At 36.8% G+C, this 21,619-nt stretch overlaps 1 protein-coding gene across 10 annotated transcripts in view; it reads right to left on the bottom strand.

Annotated features, from left to right (window-relative positions):
* Nucleotides 1–21,619, bottom strand: part of LOC144967154 (uncharacterized) — a 187,107-nt gene that overhangs the window by 36,493 nt on the left and 128,995 nt on the right. For all 10 annotated transcript variants that reach the window (XM_078904042.1, XM_078904045.1, XM_078904041.1 and 7 more), the window contains exons 4-9: nucleotides 15,520–15,804; nucleotides 14,486–14,770; nucleotides 13,457–13,628; nucleotides 12,733–12,863; nucleotides 11,976–12,275; nucleotides 9,752–11,091 (exon numbers count right to left, since the gene is read on the bottom strand). In XM_078904042.1, the coding sequence (XP_078760168.1) occupies nucleotides 9,752–11,091; nucleotides 11,976–12,275; nucleotides 12,733–12,863; nucleotides 13,457–13,628; nucleotides 14,486–14,770; nucleotides 15,520–15,804 (2,513 nt within the window). The remainder of the gene's footprint in view (nucleotides 1–9,751; nucleotides 11,092–11,975; nucleotides 12,276–12,732; nucleotides 12,864–13,456; nucleotides 13,629–14,485; nucleotides 14,771–15,519; nucleotides 15,805–21,619) is intronic.

Genomic DNA, 21,619 nt, shown 5'->3' with positions numbered 1-21,619 from the left:
CATACTATCTATACGGTATTTGTTTGGATTCCTTAGAAGCGCGATCAGAGCGAATGAAGAGCTGAACAAAAAAGATATCAAATAATATTGCACATCAGGCATCAATGTTAGGCACATTGTAGAAACAGTTCATAAAACGAAACGAGCTACAACGTAAAAAAACATTTTATAGACATGAGCAGAAATGTGGTTTCTTAGAAGGATGTTAAGAATCTCATGGACAGAAAAGAAAACTAATGAAGAAGTATTAGAGCAAGCTAAAACTAAAAGGTTATTAATTCGTACTATAAGAAAAAGACATGCAAATTTTAAGGCACCAAAATCGACATAAATGTATTGAACATCTTGCTCTCACAGGAAATATAGAAGGTAAAAAGAGTAAATGTAGACCAACAGAAACATATTTGAATAGTTTGAACAGCTGTGTGACAAAGAAAGGAAAGAGTAATATTAGTTTTCTGAGGTTGTCTGATCAGAGAGATGAATGGCGTACCAAGATCACCGATGTCTGGCACAGATTTGGTACTTGAAGAAGAAGAATAGACATGAGCTGGCAAGAATGAAGCGATTAAACAAAACTTAAAGCCTACTTCCTTACTTATGAACAACAAGAAAAGTGAGATCGGACAAAAAAATGTATATATTACCTTATCTAAAAACAAAAGGGAAGTAAATGAATAAATGCTCCTACTAAATATTGCACAGGCTAAAAGCAACACTAAACATACAGGACGAATTATACACCATGTAAGGCGCTATGTTAATGTCTTTTCGTTACCGGCTAAGTGCACATTTTACACTGGAGTATGATAAGACACTGTGAGTAGCGCCACCTATATCGTGACTCGAACCAAGGAACTACCCACCCGAAAGCGAATATCATCCCATAATACCACGAAGTATAGTAACTCTCTGAATCAATGTTGTCCCATCGTCAGATACTATAATTTATGTATCGAGAAAAACTACAGCTATCCAGATTGATGAAAAGACATGGATAGTGGGATACTAGGTAGCCATATAAACTCGTCGTTAAAAATGAGCTTTTATATAGCCAGATACTTATTTTACTCAAGAGTACGATGAGAAAATGTGAGTACGTAGTCTTTTGCAAGGACTCAACTATGCGCCGCTCTATCATACCACTAAACCACATAGCCGCAAAGATATGCAAAAAATTCCTTCACGTATTTTAATTGCGAAAGTGAAACCAGTGCTTAACTAACAACAAAAAAGTGTGAAGCATTCAAATTATTTTTGTGTTCACCTCTTGTGTGTACCTGCTAGCGCCTGGTAATTATCAACAGACATTGTGAATTTAAACCGGGACATTTCAGGTACTTCCACACCCACGCTTTACATCCATAGTGATGCAACCGATGTAAAACATCATTAATCTCTCACAGGCACATGAAAAAGAGAAGAAAAGAGAAAAAAATCCCACTTCAGTGTGTTATCGTGTGTCTGTCGTAATAATGTATATATTTCTTCTTTACGTCAATGCCAGAAGACAAGTGATAGGCTATTTATGAGCCACTGTGATTAGATCATGAAGAAGATGTTGGAATTGGATTCAACGGCCTGATGTCACGTCGCCCAGCAACGGGGGTCATCGTGGTTCTAAACAAAGAAAATCGGTACTTTTTTAATTCTTCATGCTGGCTAGAACTTTTCATATGTCTTGTGATCAGAATGTGTAAAATTCAAAACATGATCAAATTTATAGTTTTGTTTGTTTTCTCTGGATACACTTTTATGCTCGTCGGAGAAATATTTCATAAGGGCGTCCGCCATTGTTCCGATAGTTTAGAGCCAGCTACTAAGTTACCATGCGTCATTACGAGGGAAGTGACGTCACGACTATTGAAGCGTATTGATTACAAACAATAGAGTTTATTGATGCTGTGAGCCTAGACAATTTACTCACAACATTCTGCCAGAAGAATATAACGTACCTGCACACAAAACGGCGTGTAACCGTGACCGTTTATAGATGGTGTGCACTTTTGGCTAAGAAGCTCACAACACTGTCATCCGGAAGTATAACGGGCCAACCCACAAAACTGTTTGTCGTCAGGTTAATATAATGTTGAATTTTGTGAGAATTACTTATAATTGCGGATGAAAAACAAACAATAACAAAGACCTGAGTGACGTCAACTTCGAGATGTCTATAAATAGTCTGATTAATACAATTTAGTGAGATATATTTATCACAATGGCTGGCTAAAAACAATAGCAAAGAGCTGAGTGACGTCAATTATTAATTTCGTTATATCAGTAGAATAACAAAGGTGGACGAGTTTACATGATATTATCTGAGGTGCGTGCGACGAACTATTTTCGATTTTCCGGATTAAAGATAAAAAGGAAAGAAAAAAAAATGATTTGGGATTTAGATCTTTTAAAACAGTTCGACGAGAAGTGTTAATCATTATATCAGTCACTAACTTGTCATAAATAGCTACAATTTTTTTTTTTTTAATCTTGGTTAATTAACCATTCTCTTGCTGTTCTATTGTTTTGTGTCAAAATAAAATCCCATTTTTTATAAATGTTGAGACAATGAACCGAATAAAAGATGCACACTCTAGCACGGCTTACTCGAAGTCCTCGGGACATGCAGAGGACACCGTGGTTCGAGGAAATCGATGGGGATGGGGAGGGGGGAGGGGGGGGGGGCATTGTGACTCAGCAGCAGCCTCTTATGCGACCCAATCAGCAAAGTCAGGTCCGCACTCGTGTACCTTCGCGAACCTGCCCGGTCGCATCGTCACAACACACCGTTCAACTAGATGCTCTGCCGTTTCGGGTTCTTGCCCACATCGGCGGGTACATGAGGGACAGGTGGAAAGTCCCCACTGATGAAGCGCACTCAGCAGTTTGGACGTGGCAATGCGCCTGAGAGATACCTAGTTCGAATATCCATCGCGTAATGTGGCCCTTCAGCATGCCATCTCTTACTAGAACTATTTGCGGCGCTGCGCTTTGGCTGATTTGACCTGGTCAATTCCAGACTTCCCTTGGAATAGACCCTAAGACAAATTTCCGCTTGAGGATGAAAAAAAAGAAGGAATTGTATTGTTTATTTACTTTATTTATTTGTTGAGAGATACCGTTATAATGACATCTTACAAGCTGTTGGTGTGTGTGTTGGTTGAAAGAGGGAGAGGGGGGAGGGGGGGGATGCTGTATCACAACATTCATTTACAGTCGTAGCCAACTATTTGCAAATCATGGCGCGTTGCGTTGAAAATTAGAATGAATGGCGAAGTGATAAGAATAAGCAGAGAGGTGTCGGTTATGCGAAACGGCACCCGAGTGTGTGAGTGGAAGAGGTCCCTGCAATGTAGATAGATACACCTGATAAATACATACGTAACTGTCACATAAAACATCAGTGGTCGAAATCACCGGATGCATATTAAAAATCCTTTAATTAATTATTTTTATTGTTTTAAAACTTGGCTTGCGAAATTAGTTCGAGGGAACCGTGTTCGAGGTACAAATAGTTCGAGGAAGGAATGGAATGATAAGAAAGAATAATCATTTTTAAAATCGGGACATTCGAATGAGTTCGAGGAAACCGTGTTCGAGTAAAACTGTGCTAGAGTGTAGCTATAGATAGAACGAAGATGACGTCGCTCAGGCCTTTGTTATTATTTTTTTACCATCCTTGTTTGTGAGTAATTCTTACTAAACTGCAGTAACCAGAGGTTACACACAGTTGTGTGTGTTGTTCCGTTATACTTCCGGATGGCAATGTTGCGAGCTTCTTACCCAAGCGCACACTATCTATAAGTAGAGATCGAACTCACTAAGCGACAACAATTACAATGAACAAATATATAAATAGACAGAGAAACAAAACAAAAACAAATATATATGCAGACCCAAAAAAAATAATAACAAGACGTAACGGATACGGATTATATTGGTATTGACATTGGCGATGGCACAATTTACTTTGTCTTATATCCACAAAACGCTTTTCAAAAATGTCGGGCATCAATTAAAATGACATTCAACTTTTTTTTTAAAATCTTAAATCCTTTACTTATTTCAATTGTAGGATTTAAGAATTTTTTGAACAGTTGAGAATCACTTCAATGGATCCATATAGGGAATAGGGAATGAGATTAGCGGAAGAGTAGCGTCCCTTGATTAAACGTCACCCATAGTCTGTGACGCTGAGCGAGGACGAGAGACGCATGCGCACAACCAACATGACTTTCTCTCTCTAATAACTTTTCCGCCGGTGACGTCAAAGACTATGGGTGACGTCCAATCAAGGGACGCTACTCTTCCGCTAACCCCATTCCCAATAACTCTAAACACTTTTATTACCGAAGAATAAAAATGTGTTTTGTCATGGCTATACTATCATAATATGTATTTACTAGCTATGCTATGTAACAAACCATGAATGAGTCAATTTGTGTTAATGACCGGCCCATTCTGGCGTTGTGCATAGTATGTCAGTTACACCTGCGAGTACGTTGACCCAACCATTGAATAAGACAATAGTAGTATCCAAATAACACAGTTATTGTAACAGAATGACCCATTATCATGTCATTAACTTTCTCCAGGCGAGGTTCGTCTCTTATCTAACCTCACACCAATACGCTTCAACATTCATAACGTCACTTCCCTCGAAATGTCGCATGGTAACTTAGTAACTGGCTCTAAACTATCGGTACAATGGCGGACGCGCTTATGAAATATTTCTCCGACGAGCATAAAAGCGAATCCAGAGGGAAAAAAAAACAACATTATATATCTGATCATGATTTGACTTTTACACATTCTGATCACAAGACATATGAAAAGTTCTAGCCAGCATGAAAAATAAAAAGTACCGATTTTCTTTGTTTAGAACCACGATGTCCGTCGTTGCTGGACGACGTGACATCATACTATTGAATCCAATGCCGAATGTTTTTCCCGAGACAGTGGTAAAAAAAATAAAGATAAAGAAGAAACACATTCAACACTTACACACACACACACACACACACACACACACACACACATGAGGTAAGATGGCCGGTGGTTAAGACATTGCACTGTTACAAGCAAGGTCCCCTTGTTTTTTGTTGATTCTTTTCGGGTTTTACGGAACTTGCAACACATCAAGGTAATATCAGCGCCAGTAACAAGGAAGAAAATGGGATAGTAAAAAGTTCTAGAATTACAATTAAAGCACGCAAGAAAAAGGTAAGACAAAGGGGAATTGGTTCAAATAGGAAACAGATGTCGATTAAAAGAGCACACTATCAAAGTACTGAGTTTTAAATCACCTAAAAGTCTCATCAAGACACGAGCACAGGTCCCCGCTGCACTAAGAGGAATACACTCAAATGTTTACAAATTATAATATAGATATAACACCAAAAAATATTTAATACAACGCACAGCAGAGGGATGATTTACAAGACAAGAAATATCATCTCCCAAAACTCTAACTATACATTTGACTGTTTCCCTCCAAGCCAGGGCATCCGGCGGCCAGGACCAGGACAAAACCAAGTAGTCTCATTCCAAGACCAAAACAGAAATCAAATTGGAAAACAGCTATAAGGGGATAGAAGACACAGCAAGTGCCGCCTCCCTGTCCGCTACGGGAAGCCAGGAATCCCACAGAGGTCCCCTGATCCAGTCCCGCTTCAGACATTGTCCGATATTTTTTTTAATTTCCTTCTCCGGCAAGATCATGAACCCCTCGTTTGTTATGTAGGACAACATGGATAATTCCCGATGACATCGTTGACATAGATAGTGTGCGCTTGGTTAAGAAGCTCACAACATTGCCATCCGGAAGTATAACGGATCAACACACAAAACTAGGTGTAACCTAAAACATTTATAGCCTGGTAATACAGTTTAGTGAGAATTACTCATAAACGCGGATGGCAAAAAACAATAACAAAAAGCCGAGTGACGTCAACTTCGTTCTATCTATGGCCTGACATTAGAACCTCTAAGACTTATAGTTTGACGTCATTGTTTTAAAGTTTGAGCAGCGTCCAGTTAGTTGTCGTTAGTAGAGCTCAAGGAAACAAGTGATCCCATTGGTTGAACCATTGAATACAACTCATTCACGATTTGTTTTCTTTTGTGGCCAAAGACTTGTCTTTTGAGGTAACTTTTTGGTCAGTGTCCGGCTATAGATAGAATGCGCTTGGCCAAGGAGTTCACAACATTGCCACCCGGAAGTATAACGGACCAACACACAAACTCTGTGTAACCATGAACTTTTATAGTCAGGTTAATACAATTCAGTGAGAACAACTCACAAACGCGGATGGCAAAAACAATAATAAAGGCCTGAGTGACGTCATCTTCGAACTATCTATAGATAGAATGCAGTTGACGTCACTCGGGTCTGTTATTGTGTTTTACATCCGCGTTTATGGGTAATTCACATAGTTTTGTGTGTTGGTCCGTTATACTTCCGGATGGCAATGTTCTGAGCTTCTTAGCCAAGCACATACTATCTATAAGTTAACGATGGCGACGATCATTCCCGATGCTATCAGAGGTTTATGGACGAATTTTTTATGCTCATTTTACAGAATACCGATGTGTCGACATCTAACGATAGGAATAAGTAGCATCTTTTTTTTATGTTCACACAATGTGCTCAAAGCCGTACAGTAGGTCTCAAGTGATGTGCATGTCGGTCCCAAGCCAACAACAACACCAACAACAACACTACGTGTAGGACCAGGAAAGGGGCATATCAAGCGAGATTAAAACTTTTTATTCAGGGAAGCGACTGAGACTTTAAGAATAACTGCTCTTTTTTGTGGAAGCTTTCAGGTCGACGATAATCTACTATCTTATCTGCTAAAGCTCTCTCTCTCTCTCTCTCTCTCTCTCTCTCTCTCTCTCTCTCTCTCTCTCTCTCTCTCTCTCTTCTCTCTCTCTCTCTTTCTCTCTCTCTCTTTCTCTCTCTCTCTTCTCTCTCTCTCTCACACACACACATACACACACACTCTCTCTCTCCCTCTCTCTCTCACACACACACACACACACACATGTATATATATATATATATATATATATATATATATATATATATATATATATGTAACTTGAATATGATATATTTTAAAATAATTTTTGGAGCTTATATATATATATATATATATATATATATTATATATATATATTTATATATATATATATATATATATATATATATATATATATATATTATTATATATATATATATATATATATATATATATATATATATAAGCTCCAAAAATTATTTTAAAATATGATATCATATTCAAGTTATTCACATTTTACAATAGACAGCAGTTTATGAGGCGTGTTGCGCCGTGGTTACCATGGCAATGATTGCGTGTAAGTAAACGGAACAGATTTGGTGAGGAGAGTAACTATTTTCTAAAAGAGTGCGTTCGAAATCAAAAGAGTAGAACAATGAGTGGTGGTGGAGGTGTGGAGGGAACTAAGTTACAGGTAGATGAGGAAGACAGGTGGGAGATACCTGGACGGATGTCTTTCTGCTTTTACCTGGTTCCTACCTTTCTATTTTATGCACCAATTCTTGACATTGATGACCTTCACCCTGGCTAATTATATCATTTTTTTAAATATAAAGAATGAAATGTATGAATCAGAAAGTAGATTATGATACGTGCTCATTACTTAATTAATCATAATCAATTATCAGATCTTAGAAATTTAAAAATATGATTAAAATTACTGCTTTTTTGGGTTCAGTTTGTTTTATACTTTGTAGTTAAAATAGAATTTAGTGATAATAAGGATTATTCAAGTTGCGCGGTTTATAGGGTAGCACCCGTAGAACAAAATATAAAGTCAGTTTTTTCTCGTTTTAATTTTATCAATAAGCCATGTCTGATTAGTTTGATCCAAATCTGTCACAAATGTTATTTAAAGGTAACATTTTCTTTTTTTTTCACCGAAAAAATATCCTATTTTGATATTGACTTCATAATATTATAATTGAACATACATAGTGCGGTATGGCAATAATCGCGTTACTTTTTATTAAGATGGTGACCTGATATAGTGCAAATCCATGGATTACTGGAACCCAGTAATCCAATCAGCGCATATATTCTCTGTATTCTCCCAGGGCATCGTGTTCCTGGTTGCAGGCAGCAAAAGAATGCACTCCGGACAGCTTTCAAGCCGATCCTCGGTATACATTACATAACACAATTCCCCCCCCCCCCCCTTACTTTCCCTGCACCCCCCCCCCCCCATTCTCTCTCTCTCTCTCTCTCTCTCTCTCTCTCTCTCTCTCTCTCTCTCTCTCTCTCCCCCCTACTCTCTATGTCACTCTCTCTCTCTCTCATATATATACGTATACACGTTTTACATCGAATATATCAGTATAATTTGTTATATATATATATATATATATATTATATATATATATATATATATATATACAATTCAGTATATTCAGTGCAGTTTTATTATTTTATAATCGTGTATGGGTTGCTTATTTGTTTGTTTGTTCATGTTTATGTTTACATTATCCTTTGCTCTTCCTTATTTGCTTCAACATTCATTTTAATTGTTTCTTGATTGCATTTATTTTTTTTTTTTAATATCGATCTTAAAACCCTTCATTTTGTATATTTTTGTACTTCGATATGATGTGCCATAAACGTTTAAATCAAAATACTGTAATATGCCATACCAATAAAATGATGCTTACATAACAATATATATTCGTATCATAAACAACTACCTCGAACGATAATACTTGGAAGGGATTGGCGAGGATTGGGTAATTTGATATTCTAGCACGGTAAACTGGGCAAGACTACCAACGGTCAAAAAACAGATATAAACCATCTTTCCTTCTTGTGATGATTACGGGAACAGGTAACTAGAACAGGCGAGTGTATCTCATTTCGTTATTTGTACTTTTTGGCCATTTCAGTACTGCGTATTTCTCAGAGAGCTTTTAGTTATAGATAGTACTAATAAAAAAACTCGTATATTTCTTTAATAGAAAGATTGACACATCACGCTAAACGCTCATTTAAGACCCTCAGTATCAATATGAAGAATGTTTTATAAATGCAGATTTGGCTTCAACCACGACAATGTTTTTTTAAGGTGGGTGAATTATAATTCGGCTATGTGGACTTGTGGTATGACACTCGCTTTCGGACCGGAAGTTTCTGGGTTCGAGCCTCGCTCGGCGCACAGTTGAGCCCTTGGAAGAGACTCTTTACTCACTTTCTCTCACCGTACTCGGGTGTAAAGTGAGTACCTGACCGTTTACAGCGTTGTCTCTGTCCAAAAAAATTGTAATATCGCCTATCAGGCGTGTTGTCCCGTCCTACATGTTAAGGAACCCTTTGTAAAGCGCTTTGAGCACGTTTAGTGGATATTGTGCTATATAAATGCTCTATTTGAATGCTGTTGCCAATGACAGGAACCCATTTACATTTATGATTCAAACAGCGTGAAGTTTGTCGAGTGTCTTACCCAAAGACAAGTTGCTGGGCCCAGAGTTCTATTATCATTGTCACCTATACGATTCTAGATTACACTCAATAAAGCTTGACTTTCAAGACAAGACAGAGAAAATCTAAACTTAATCTTGAGTTTCAAACATGGCCATTCTGTGGTTTACTTCTTACGAGCAATGATTTTCTAATAATACAAAAACCTGGTAGTAATTCGGTTGTAGATGCCTTGGTATAAATAATAAACATTAGCTGCTTACCTTTATAATTTGAGGTTTAGCTTCTTGAGGAGGTAACGAATGCCAACGTCTTATATTGCTTCCAGAAGATGTTTTTGTTGGGCCAGAGTTTGCATTCTGGTCATTCTTCAGGAACTGTTGCCTTAATTCACTGACCCTAGGTGACACCATTCGTCCAGCAGACATTTTATGTGGTGGTTGGTTTGAAAGTTGCTCATGACTTGACGAAATATTGCCTTGGCTCCCCATATTGTTGATTTCCTTTTGTTTTAAACTGTTGTTGGATGGCGCTAACGATGACGAGGATGACAATGATGAAGATGAGGAAAATTTATTGTCATTAGATGATAGGGAGGAAGTGGGGCGGTTTGTTTGGTTAACGTCTTTTGGGGAAACAGATGAGGTAGTAGCCTTAAAGTCTTTCAAATCATTTGATGACACCGGTTTCATTTCTGATTTGCTTCCAGAATCAATATTTTGTTGTGTATTACCACCATCACTTCCATTGGATGAAATAGTGAGAGGAGACGGTGTCTGTTTCTCACGGGTAGGAGAATTTAAGAAAGACGGGGATACAGGTCTGTAGCCGGCTATCTTATGATTAGAGGGAGATAAGTGAGTATTAGTCTGATTACTTTCAGACTTTTTACCAGTTTCCTCCCTTGATTCGGATTTATTAAGATTGGTTCCATTATTTGACGAGTTCACGTGGATTTGCAACGGTTTTGATGACTGAGTCGATGCATTTGCTGATGAATCTTGCTCAATAAATCTATTGCTTCTTAAAACATGCATAGATGCCGATCTAGAAACTGGTTGAGATTTAGACGATGAGGTTGCGGATGGGACCAGCGACGAAGTCTTAGAATGTGAGTCAGAGCTGGAGGAGGGTTCTAAACTAATCTGGCGAGTTTTCGGGGAAATTGTGATACTGTTTCTTGTCACCTGTAATGTTTCGGGTCGCTGAGGAGCAACTGTCACATTACTTTCCTGAGTTTCCACAGCGTTTGGCATGGCATACGACGACGACTGGTCGCTTTGTGTAGAAGGCACATTAGACGATGGCGATTTGGATAAAGAGTTTGAAGTATTAGGCACACGTGAAGGCAATGAAATGTCATCGCTTGTCGATGTTGAGGGTGATGGTGGTGAGGTAGGTGATAGCGTCGAAGATCCTGGAGAGAAACTTTGTGTTCTTTGCACTGTCCCAGCAGGAGAAGAGGATGCTCTTAAGAGAACGGCAGTGATGACGTCTTTGGCTCTGGGTTCAGAGAGTTTCTTGAAAGTCCTCCTCCGACTAATTTGAGGTAAAGGAGTAGATTGGTCAGGATGACCAGATTCTGGAGAAGTTGGTGTATTTGCTGGGAAAATGAGTGGATAGAAACGATTTTATCGATAAGAGATCTTATTGGATAAAGAATCGTGTAATGAAAAAGTGAGAGCTAATAACAAAAAAAGATGTGCTGTTAGATTTAAGGCATAACACGTTGGGGCATAATATGGTATGGTAGAATAAGGCCACGAGGACAGTGAATAAACCGAAGGAAGAGAATGAGAAAGAGATGATCACAATCAAGAAAATGCGAGAGAAAGACGAGTTTCATCCCTCCACCCCCCCCCCCCCTCCCAAAAACGTAATAGTAATAAATTAATAAACAAAACAAAAACACAAAAACAAAAAAAAAACAAAAACAAAGAGTAATTCAATTTTACGACATTCGCCCCATCAAATAATGAGAAGGAGTGTGTAGGTTGACCGAGCTTACTTTTACTCTTCATTTAATCTTTCCATTTCTTCCGAACCAATTCACGGAGAAGTTAATGTGTAACTGAGTCTACTGGTAACAAGTACTTTCTCATTTAAGTCGTGCGCTATCTTAATGGTAATGCAACAGAAACAGCGACACAATCCACTTCCATACCATTCAATGTTATATAATATACTCACCTGTCACTCAACTAAAAGGTTACTAATTCGTACAATAAGAAAAAAAGAAAAATGCAATTTTTAGGTCACCTAAATCGACATAAGTGTATTGAACATCTTGCTCTCAAAGGAAAGATAGAAGGTAAAAAGAATAAAGGTAGACCAAGAAAAACATATTTAAATACTTTTACCAGCTGGGTGACAAAGAAAGAGAAGAGTAATATTAGTTTTCTGAGGTTATCTGATCAGAGAGATGAAAGGCGTACCATGATCACCGATGTCTGGCACAGACTTGGTACTTGAAGAAGAAAAACTCACCTGTCGATCCTGTGACGGTCAACAAGCACGAACACGTCACCTCGGACACTGAATTCTTTCCAACACATTCAAATATACCGCCGTCTTGGGAAGTCACACCAAGAATCTCCAACCTGGCCACTCTTCCGTTGTAAGATTGGATGATGTTTGAGCTCGAGCCAATCAAGATGCCGTTCTTCCTCCATAGAATAACAGGGGGAGGCGACCCAGAAATCTCGCATTTCAAGGCAACAACATCGCCTGATTTGGCCGACTTTTCCCTTTCTAAAGCCTCTGTGAAATACGGGGCTTTGTTTTTCACTGAAATAAATAAAGATAGACAACAAAATTAAATGGGTTTACATTAATCTTAATGCATTTTTTTTCAGATATTTTATTCTATTATTGCTATTGCCTGTTGCTTATTTCTTAACTGATTACAAGACATCAGTGTTTTCCGCCATTAGATTTTATCATCAATGGCCTTTCAACTATAGATTGAAAAATATTTTGACAGCACTGGAAATATAAATAAATAGTAAACTTCTCCGTAAAAAAATTAAATTTAAATTTAAAAAATAATAATAAAAAATAAATATAAATAAATAAAATAAATAATTAATGATAATAATAAATAATAATAATAAGTAAGAAAAAGAAAAAAAGAAGAAGAAGAAGAAGAAGAAGAAGAAGAAGAAGAAGAAGAACAACAACAACAACAACAACAACAACAACAACAACAACAACAACAACAACAAAAACTAAATGGGCAGCTCACCTTGTACAGTAACGTTTGAGTCCATGGAAACCCTACCAGCAGGATTTTGGGCTAGACAAGTGTATCGACCAGCATCTTCAGGCTTCATGTCGTCAACAATCAATCGCGCAACCCGACCGTCATAACTTGTGCTGTAGAGAAATAGTAAATAAATATAATGTTGACTACACCAGTCATGTTGGTTACATTTGGCTTACTAGCATGTTATAGAACACTAAAAAATAATACATTGTCGAGAAGCCGTGCGCTTGGCTAAGAAACTCACAACATTGCCATCCGGAAATAAAACGGACCAACAACAAAAAAATAAAAAAAATTGTAACCGTAAACGTTTAGAATCTGTCTAATACCGTTTAGTGAGAATTACTCATAAACGTGGATGACAAAAAAAGAAAAAAAAAACATTAACACAGACCCGGGTAACGTCAACTTCGTTCTATCTAAAAGGAATAATTCAACGTTTTATGGAGTTCTCTAAGATTAATCTATTTCAAGAAGTGCCGAATACTTCTCTGCCATCTGTCTGGATTATAGGGCGATATATTAATGTTTTCATTGTTTGTTTGTTTTTTATATTTGCTGAAAAAGGGCTTCCGAAACGTTCCGTGTTTTGTATTTTTTGTCCTTTTTTCGAAGCTTTTAGATTCGTTTTTGTTCATTACTTCCATAGCTTCTAGTAGCTTAGAATCAATTCAGCCTTCATATACGATGTTCTAAGCCTCACCTAAAACTGAGATTTCCACTGTCCAGTGGATCTCCTTGCTTCAGCCAGGAGATGGATGGTTCTGGAGATCCTATGACGTCACATTCCAGTTCCAACTTCTCTCCGTCGTTGACAACTGGATTGGACAATTTGGTCAAAAACATCGGGACGACAGTCGTCTCTGATGTGCATGCTGTGAAACGATGATGGTAATAATAATAATAATAATAATAATAATAATAATAATAATAATAATAATAATAATATCATCATCATCATCATCATCATCATCATCATCATCATCATCATCATCTCATCATCATCATCATCATCATCATAATCATCATCATCATCATCATCATCATCATCATCTCATCATCATAATCATCATCATCATCATCATCATCATCAAGACAATCAGTTAATCCCATTAAATAACAAAAATAGTCCTCAACTACAAATTTTGGCTCCAATGTAAGAAATAAAAATATCTAATTCAATAAAACTTTCTCTTTAAAAAGATGTCTGGTGCCAAATATAGTATATATATAGAAGCTTAAATCATTTTTTCTAAGTATTAAGAGCAAATAGGTTATTTTAAAATAGTCATTATTGTCTAGTGTGCTATTACCCCGAAAAACAAAGATTCCCCCCCCCCCCGCCCCAATATATAGGATTCAATAGTCTGATGTCATGTCCGTCCAGCAACGAGCAGCTTGGTTCTAAACAAAGAAAATTGGTACTCTTTAGTCTTCATGCTTGCTAGAAAATGTTCACATATCATGTGATCAGAAAGTATAAAAGTCAAGACATGATCAGATTTATAATGTTTTTCTCCTCTGGATACACTTTTATGCTCGTCGGAGAAGTATTTCATAAGGGCGTCAGCCATTCTTCCGATAGTTTAGAACCAGTAACTAAGTTATTATGCGTCATTACGAGGGAAGTGACGTCACGACTGTGGAATCCTATGTTTCAAGTAGGCAGCTGTGTAAACATTATTTTACTAAACTATTTTTTTTAAAACCACGAATTTCAGAAATGTTTTACCATTGACATTTAGCTGACATGATGTCTTTTCTTCTCCTACGTCATTTTTGGCGACGCATGTGTACTGGCCGACATCGTCCAGGAAGACTTCGCCAATTTCTAGACGAGCCGTGATCCCGTCAAAAGTCTGCTTGAAGTCGGAAGAGTTCCTCTGGACAATCCCATCCTTGTACCAAGACACGCTCGTGGCCTCTTTTACCTTACACACCAGCATGGTGGAGTGGCCTTCGGTCACTATCACGTCAACCAGTTTACTTTCAAAGATCGGTGGATTCGTTGGTCTACCTGAATTATGGACATAGAAAGGATTTAACATGTGACACATAATTCTTGTCGGGGTGAACACAATGCTTGAATTTGAAATTCCAGCATAACCTACGTGCATTTATTTTCAGGTCTGATGGCCGACCGCAATTAATGGCTTGATTTAGTATTCTTGTAATGGACTTTATCTTGCGTCTGCTTCAGAGTATTTCCATTACAATTATGAGCCCATAACAAGTTTAGCTTATCAGACCTGTAAATAAGTACACTTCCAGCTCACCAAATAAAATTGGATTTTAAATCATTGTTTTCATTTTTTTAAACAGTGAGTTAAATGTCTAAATTCACAAAATAATAAAAAGAACCAAAAAGAAAAAGAAAATGGAACTTCTAATTTTTAAAATGTTTAGCATCAATTTTTTTTTTTTTCGTCTACGCCTTCCCATAAACAGTAACGCGTATCAAGTTTACAATAATATTTTGTGACGTCGGATTATCAAGCATAACATTTCATTAAAAATAGATTCTTGCAAAGGAAGTATTATTTAAGTGTTTTTGACGATGTCTTTCATTCAAAGAATACAAAATCGCAGTCGACTGAGGGGTAGGATAAAAGATATCTTATACTCTTGCGTTTTGGAATTCGAACATTTTCCCCCATCGCGCTCTTGCAAGCTCGTGCAGTGATTAGGAAAACGTCCCAATTTTTTTTAAAAACCAAGAGTGTAAGAATCTTATATTATTATATAAGACAAGAAAAACTCATTTACGTTTCACTAAAGCTCGGCACTGAGTTTTGGCATTTCCTGCCGCATTTTGTCCTTGACACGTAAACTTTGCCGTGTGGAAGAGAGTAGAGCAGCCAATCAGAAGAGCCGCTTTGCCCATATCAGGGTCAAACCTAATGACGTAATCATCGCCATCTCCCACTAATTCGTCGTCCTTGTACCACGTGACGTGAGGTTCTGGTTTGGCCAGTATTCTACACTCCAATACGATTGGCTTTCCTTCCGTCACAGTTACATCCTTCAAGGCTTGGACAATCTCAGGTGGAGCTAAATGGTGAATAAAAATATAAAACAATTAAGACATACTGTATATTTAATTTCACAACACAAAAAACGGTAGCATATTACACTTTTTAACCATCTCTTTACCAACTACAGGAAAATCGTCACAATTTTAGCGACACAATTAACATTGTTTTTTGGAGATTTGTTGTGTGCATGAAATAATTTAAAGAAATTGATATATTTTTATACTTATAAGAACTTAATTTAATTCTGTTACGTAGAGCTTGTTTTGTTGAACAAATTATGTATAGTATGTACTTATTGCTTTGGGGATGAGATTTATTTTTTAATCAATTTTGGCGTTGGACACGCTATGACATTTTGGAAAAATAAACTTGAAAACGGCTGGTAAGGAGGGAGTTGAATCCAAGACTGATAATAACAATGACAATGATCCGATGACAGAATGAAAATCCGGTCAATATATTCATATGACGACTTCTTGTCAAGATTCAAGACCTATAAGTGACATTTACCACAATCAACCAATTCATTGGCTGACAGACACTTTGCAAAATCAAACATCAAATTATTGGTGGAGGTATAGATATGTCAATGAGACAAAAATATATTTCTTTATATCTTTTTAAAAATGAAAAATCAATTAGTTTGATACAGTATACTGGATAAGAAATACGTCATGTTGTAACCAACTCATGATTGTTGGATTTTAAGGAAGGATGATATAATATACAAAGTGTTCAAGTTCAGTGTCAATGCAATAAGATGCCATAGGCATTTAAAGCCCACGATGAAAAAATTACTACCATCATTTACAAACAAAGGAACATAACAGCTAGGAGTCATTGCATTTTTATCACGAAATTACGTTGGAATTATTGACATTTAAAATACATTTGGTTTGCTTTGGTTTATTATTGATTTTATCTGTTTTGATTTGTTAATTGGAAAGTATATGTAAATATATGAGCTGTTTTGACAATTGCCTAAATATAAACATTTGAACTTGAACTATAAAACTGACTTAAAACAATCGGAATGTTCGATGGTTGTTAAATCTCATGCAGAGATGCCTAATTGGAATTTTTAAAATTCGTAGTTTCCAAGAGAAAAAAAAAGAAAAAAGTCACTTTGAATAGTTTTAGAAATAAACAATTTGCCCTTAGCATGATTCATAAATGCTCCGAATGCCTTGGTATGGATTCTAAGGAACTAAAAACTTTCCTTTTCAGCAAGATGAATTTATTGAGTCAAAAGAAACGATTTTGTTTTGTAGCTGGAGCCAAAAGTTCGTATTTCTACGAATTGTTCGTGCTACTAGGCAGGTCTGATCTCAGGAGAGAGAAATAATCCAGTCTGGAATAATAGTTTCTAGAAAGAAGCTGTGCCGGAAAGAGTTTGCTGTTATAAGAGGATAGTAGAATTTTGAAGAATGATTGTGTCTTGTTAGCACCATTTCTGTCGTTAGGTTTTTTTGATGTCGCGCTGGGCACGATTAATACACAATTGACTATTTTATATCTTATCTTATAAATCTTTTTGTAGTATATCTATATATAAAACATATTTTAAAAATATAACTTTTAAATCAATTTATATATATAAGTGTCTGTCCATAAATCTAGCATTGTATATACATGTGCATGTGCAATGAAGTCAGTGAATACAAGCGTGCTATTTTGCATAAAGACCCACCATAAAATTAAGGTGTTATGTGAATGAAGAAGATTTTTGCCACTTTTCACGTCGCAAAATGTTAAAGATTCTGATAAGCATTTTGACAGGGCTCTCAACTAGGCTGAGATATCTACATATGTAAGTTAATTAAGATTCTTGTCAAACAAAGCAGTGTGCTGACCTTTCTTAAAATAAACATCCAATACAACCAGATTGTTTTCTTTAATTTTGACCCAAAAAGTCTTAAATAAAATCACGAGATTGAAGTAACGTCCAACTTAAAATGAAGAGTATTAAACAAAAGTGTATTTAAATTGAAGGCGTGGGTTTAGGATTCCTTAAAATGTGGATGGCCATTTTAACTTATCGATAATTTCTTCTTTTTTAAACCATTCTCACCAGTGATCAACTTGATTATCAGTTCAAGAAATTAATCCACATTGACATCATGTCGATATGAAATACAATATAATAGTTGGTTTGAATATCTGACTACAGTTACTTAGCGCATTGTCTTCCAATATCTGTTTTGAGAAATTTATGGCGTGTTTGTTTTTATTCTAAATGTCAGTATATATCTCATGAGTCAATAGTAGATATTTCACTTCTTAATCTCTAATCTCTTTCTTGATCAAAAGAGAACTGTTGTCTTTTACCACCATTCAAATTTACCTCCAAGAGATGTTTCTATATATTTTTCAACCAATAAACTTCACAACATATTTTCGTCAATGCATTATTAATAACTCTCTCGAGTTCATATGCATGGAAAATCGAACATATTTTTTCGATTTTTAATGAGGGTGAAATGTGTTAAGTCAGTGGTCATAATATGTTTCATGTGCAATATTATATCAACATCCAAAAATTAATCATAGCATCTCAACAAACGTCATATAATATGTGCATTTTTTTTTGTTCCAAACCACACGCATAGTGACTTATGTGCACTTCTTACAGACTTTGGATCCCAGGAATAGGAAGGACTTTTGGAATCGAACTGAGTTGGGAACGCTGTTTCCTGACATTGCACTACGACTAAGACCGTTATAAGAATTAGCACCCATAGCATCATCAACATCGTCATCATAATCGTCCGTTTCATCGTAATAATCGTCATCGTCGTAGTCATCCGATGAATAATATTCACTTTCTGTTCGGTTTGTTTCACTTCCAGTTTTAGAGGAGAGTCTCCTGGAATTTCGTCGACTATTTCGTCTATGAGAAACAGGATGGCTGTCTGTGTCCCATTCCTCTTTATTCAATTGGTCAATATCAAATGTATGTTTATTCACTGTGCTCTCCAATGTATTTTTCGTATCTAAGTGACTATGTATATGTTCTGTAGACGCACATTGGTTGTTGATGAAATAACAAGAATCGACCACAAAATTTTGTTGAGACGATTCCAGGTCACAATTCTTTTCCTCTACGTTACTGCTTTGTGCGTAAGGATATGCAGAACTTTCTTTCACGGATGCTTCGAAAGATATATAGTCTTCAGAAGGAGTGCTCAATGCAGAACCTTGCGTTGAGGCTTGTGAGTAAATGGTATTGCATACGTTATAAATGAGACAATAATGATAACAAAACTCATTCAACTGAATGGGGAAAAATCAAATAATCCTATAAATAATTGTTTCAGGAATAATATTTGTATAGTCCATGATTATAAAACATAACATAAAGAATTACGAAGAAATCTCTGAAATACAAGTAAAGAGCTTCTGCAAAAGAGACTATCTTTTTTGGCAGTATGTAGCATTTTTGAAAGCGACTTATTAAGTAAAACCGTTCAAAATTATTGAAAACCCTCCAAGCAAAACAATATTTGTATTGGAAATTTTGTCTAGATAATTTTGAAATAAAACTCTCAGAATCTTGAGAAGTCTGTGTGAGAAGCAACAGAAACTGTCTTAATTGAGTTTCGTGTTTTTCCACCATCGCATTTTACAGACGCAATTGGGCTTTTTTACAACCTCTCTAAAGAAAAACACAACACAGTGTGAAATAAAAATATAAGCCCTTTGATATCCATCTCTGCGTGAACATACGTTGCTAACTAAAATTTTTGTCCTTCCTTTCTTTTTTTTTTCTCAGTCACGACATTGAAGATCCAAAAGTAATACATATCAAACCGACTAAATAAACAAACCAAAGCAAACTTGACCTTTTATAAAGCGCAATATCCACTAAATGTACTCAATGCGCTTTAAAAAGGGTCCCTCACCAACAGAAACAGGCGATATTATAATTTTTTTTTGTCCGACAGACACAACGCTGTTAACGACAAGGTACTCATTTTACACCTGAGTACGGTGGGAGAATGTGGGTAAAATGAGTACCTGGCTTTGTCTCTTTCGGAAAAAAATGTAATATCGCCTAACAGGCGTCATGTCTCGTCTCACATGTCAAATGTTGCTGTTGGTTAAGGACCCCTTGTAAAGTGCGTTTTGTGGATATTGCGCTATATAAAACGCTCAATCTTCTTTTATCTTCATCTAGTTTGTTTTGACATAATACCACCATGACAAGGAGGGACTTCTTGAAATTTACAATCTTCTAATGCTGTATTGTATAAACTTCAAAGAAGTACTTCAAGGTCCCACCCGACCATCTGATCATAAATCACAGCGATTGAATGAATACAAAGTAAATAAAAAAAACCACATGAGACGTATGTGGCTAGGCACAACAGCACATATGCTATAATAGCAACATGAGAGGCATGATAGAGTCCTAAACCACATAACGATATGCTGTTATGGACATCAAACGGCCATTCAATACGGAAAAGTACATGGCCTTTATAAAACTATAAAAATAAAAAGGTATCCAGGAATAAACACCGACGGAGATGGAAATTAAAGGGAGGTCATCGTAGAGGCATATTATAACAGATCCCCAGGCGAAGATGAAATTCCCGCTGAATTGCTGAAATGCGGTACACTCTCCCTGGATCTGAGCATTGCAAACATAATGAACAAAACATTCTCAACACACAAAGACTGGGACATAAACAGCGGTGTCCTAATTACAATACAAAAACCAGGAAAAACGAAAGGACCCGTAAACAACCTGCGCCCAATAACATTACTGAATACCATAAGAAAAACACTGTCAACTATTGTCCTCAACAGAATTCGACCGAAAATAGAAAAATACCTATCACATAGCCAAAGCGGGTTTCGCCAAGACCGAAGCACATCGGACGTTGTATGGACACATAAATGGTTGGCAGCAAAGGCACTCAAAGAAAACATATCCATAACAATAACCGGAATCGATATGTCCGCAGCCTTTGATACGATCGACAGAGGAAAACTTTTGGAGATATTAACAGAAATAGTAGACGAAGACGAGCTCCGAATAATCCGATTTCTCCTCAGCAACACAAAGATACAGCCAAGGATATACGGGGCCACAAAACAGACGCAGTTCGAAAGTAACATCGGGACCCCCCAAGGAGATAGTCTGAGCCCGATTCTGTTCACAATATACTTAGAACACGCTCTGAAAGAAGTTCGAAAAGTCATTCCAAAACCAACGACTGATATTGAGAATGCAATCCCTAGAGAAATCGCCTATGCAGATGATGTCGATTTTATTGGATCAACACCAGCAAATATAGACATCATACAAAATACCCTCATGAAATATAACCTCCAAGTCAATGCCAATAAAACCGAATTTACAACAATATCGAGGAACAAAGAGGAATGGAAAAGAACAAAGAAAGTCGGCTCACTAATTGGAGACACCGAGGATGTACAAAGAAGAAAACAGCTATCAAACGCCGCACTCAGTAAACTCACCAATGTATGGATTAGAGGTGACAAAATAAAGAGAAAAACCAAACTGAAACTGTACCATGCTCTTGTAAAACCGGTACTTCTGTATAACTGCGGCACTTGGGCGTTGACAAAATCCGAAGAAGAACATCTGGATGCCTTCCATCGCACACAGCTAAGAAGGGTACTGGACATCAAATACCCCAAAAAGATCTCAAATGAATCACTCTATAAGATCACAAAAGAAAGACCAATCTCCCTTGACATTTTACAACAACGATGGCAACTTTTCGGTCACATACTACGCAGGGACAAAAACATACCAGCAAACCAAGCCATGTCGGGATACTTCCAAAAACACGGGAACC

Source organism: Berghia stephanieae, chromosome 3 (assembly GCF_034508935.2).
Source record: "Berghia stephanieae isolate SIO BIC M18660-M18661 chromosome 3, UCSD_Bste_1.3, whole genome shotgun sequence".
NCBI classification, from domain to species: Eukaryota; Metazoa; Mollusca; class Gastropoda; order Nudibranchia; family Aeolidiidae; genus Berghia; species Berghia stephanieae.
Note: the sequence above shows the minus strand (reverse complement) of the source record. Positions and strands in the feature narration are given on the sequence as shown.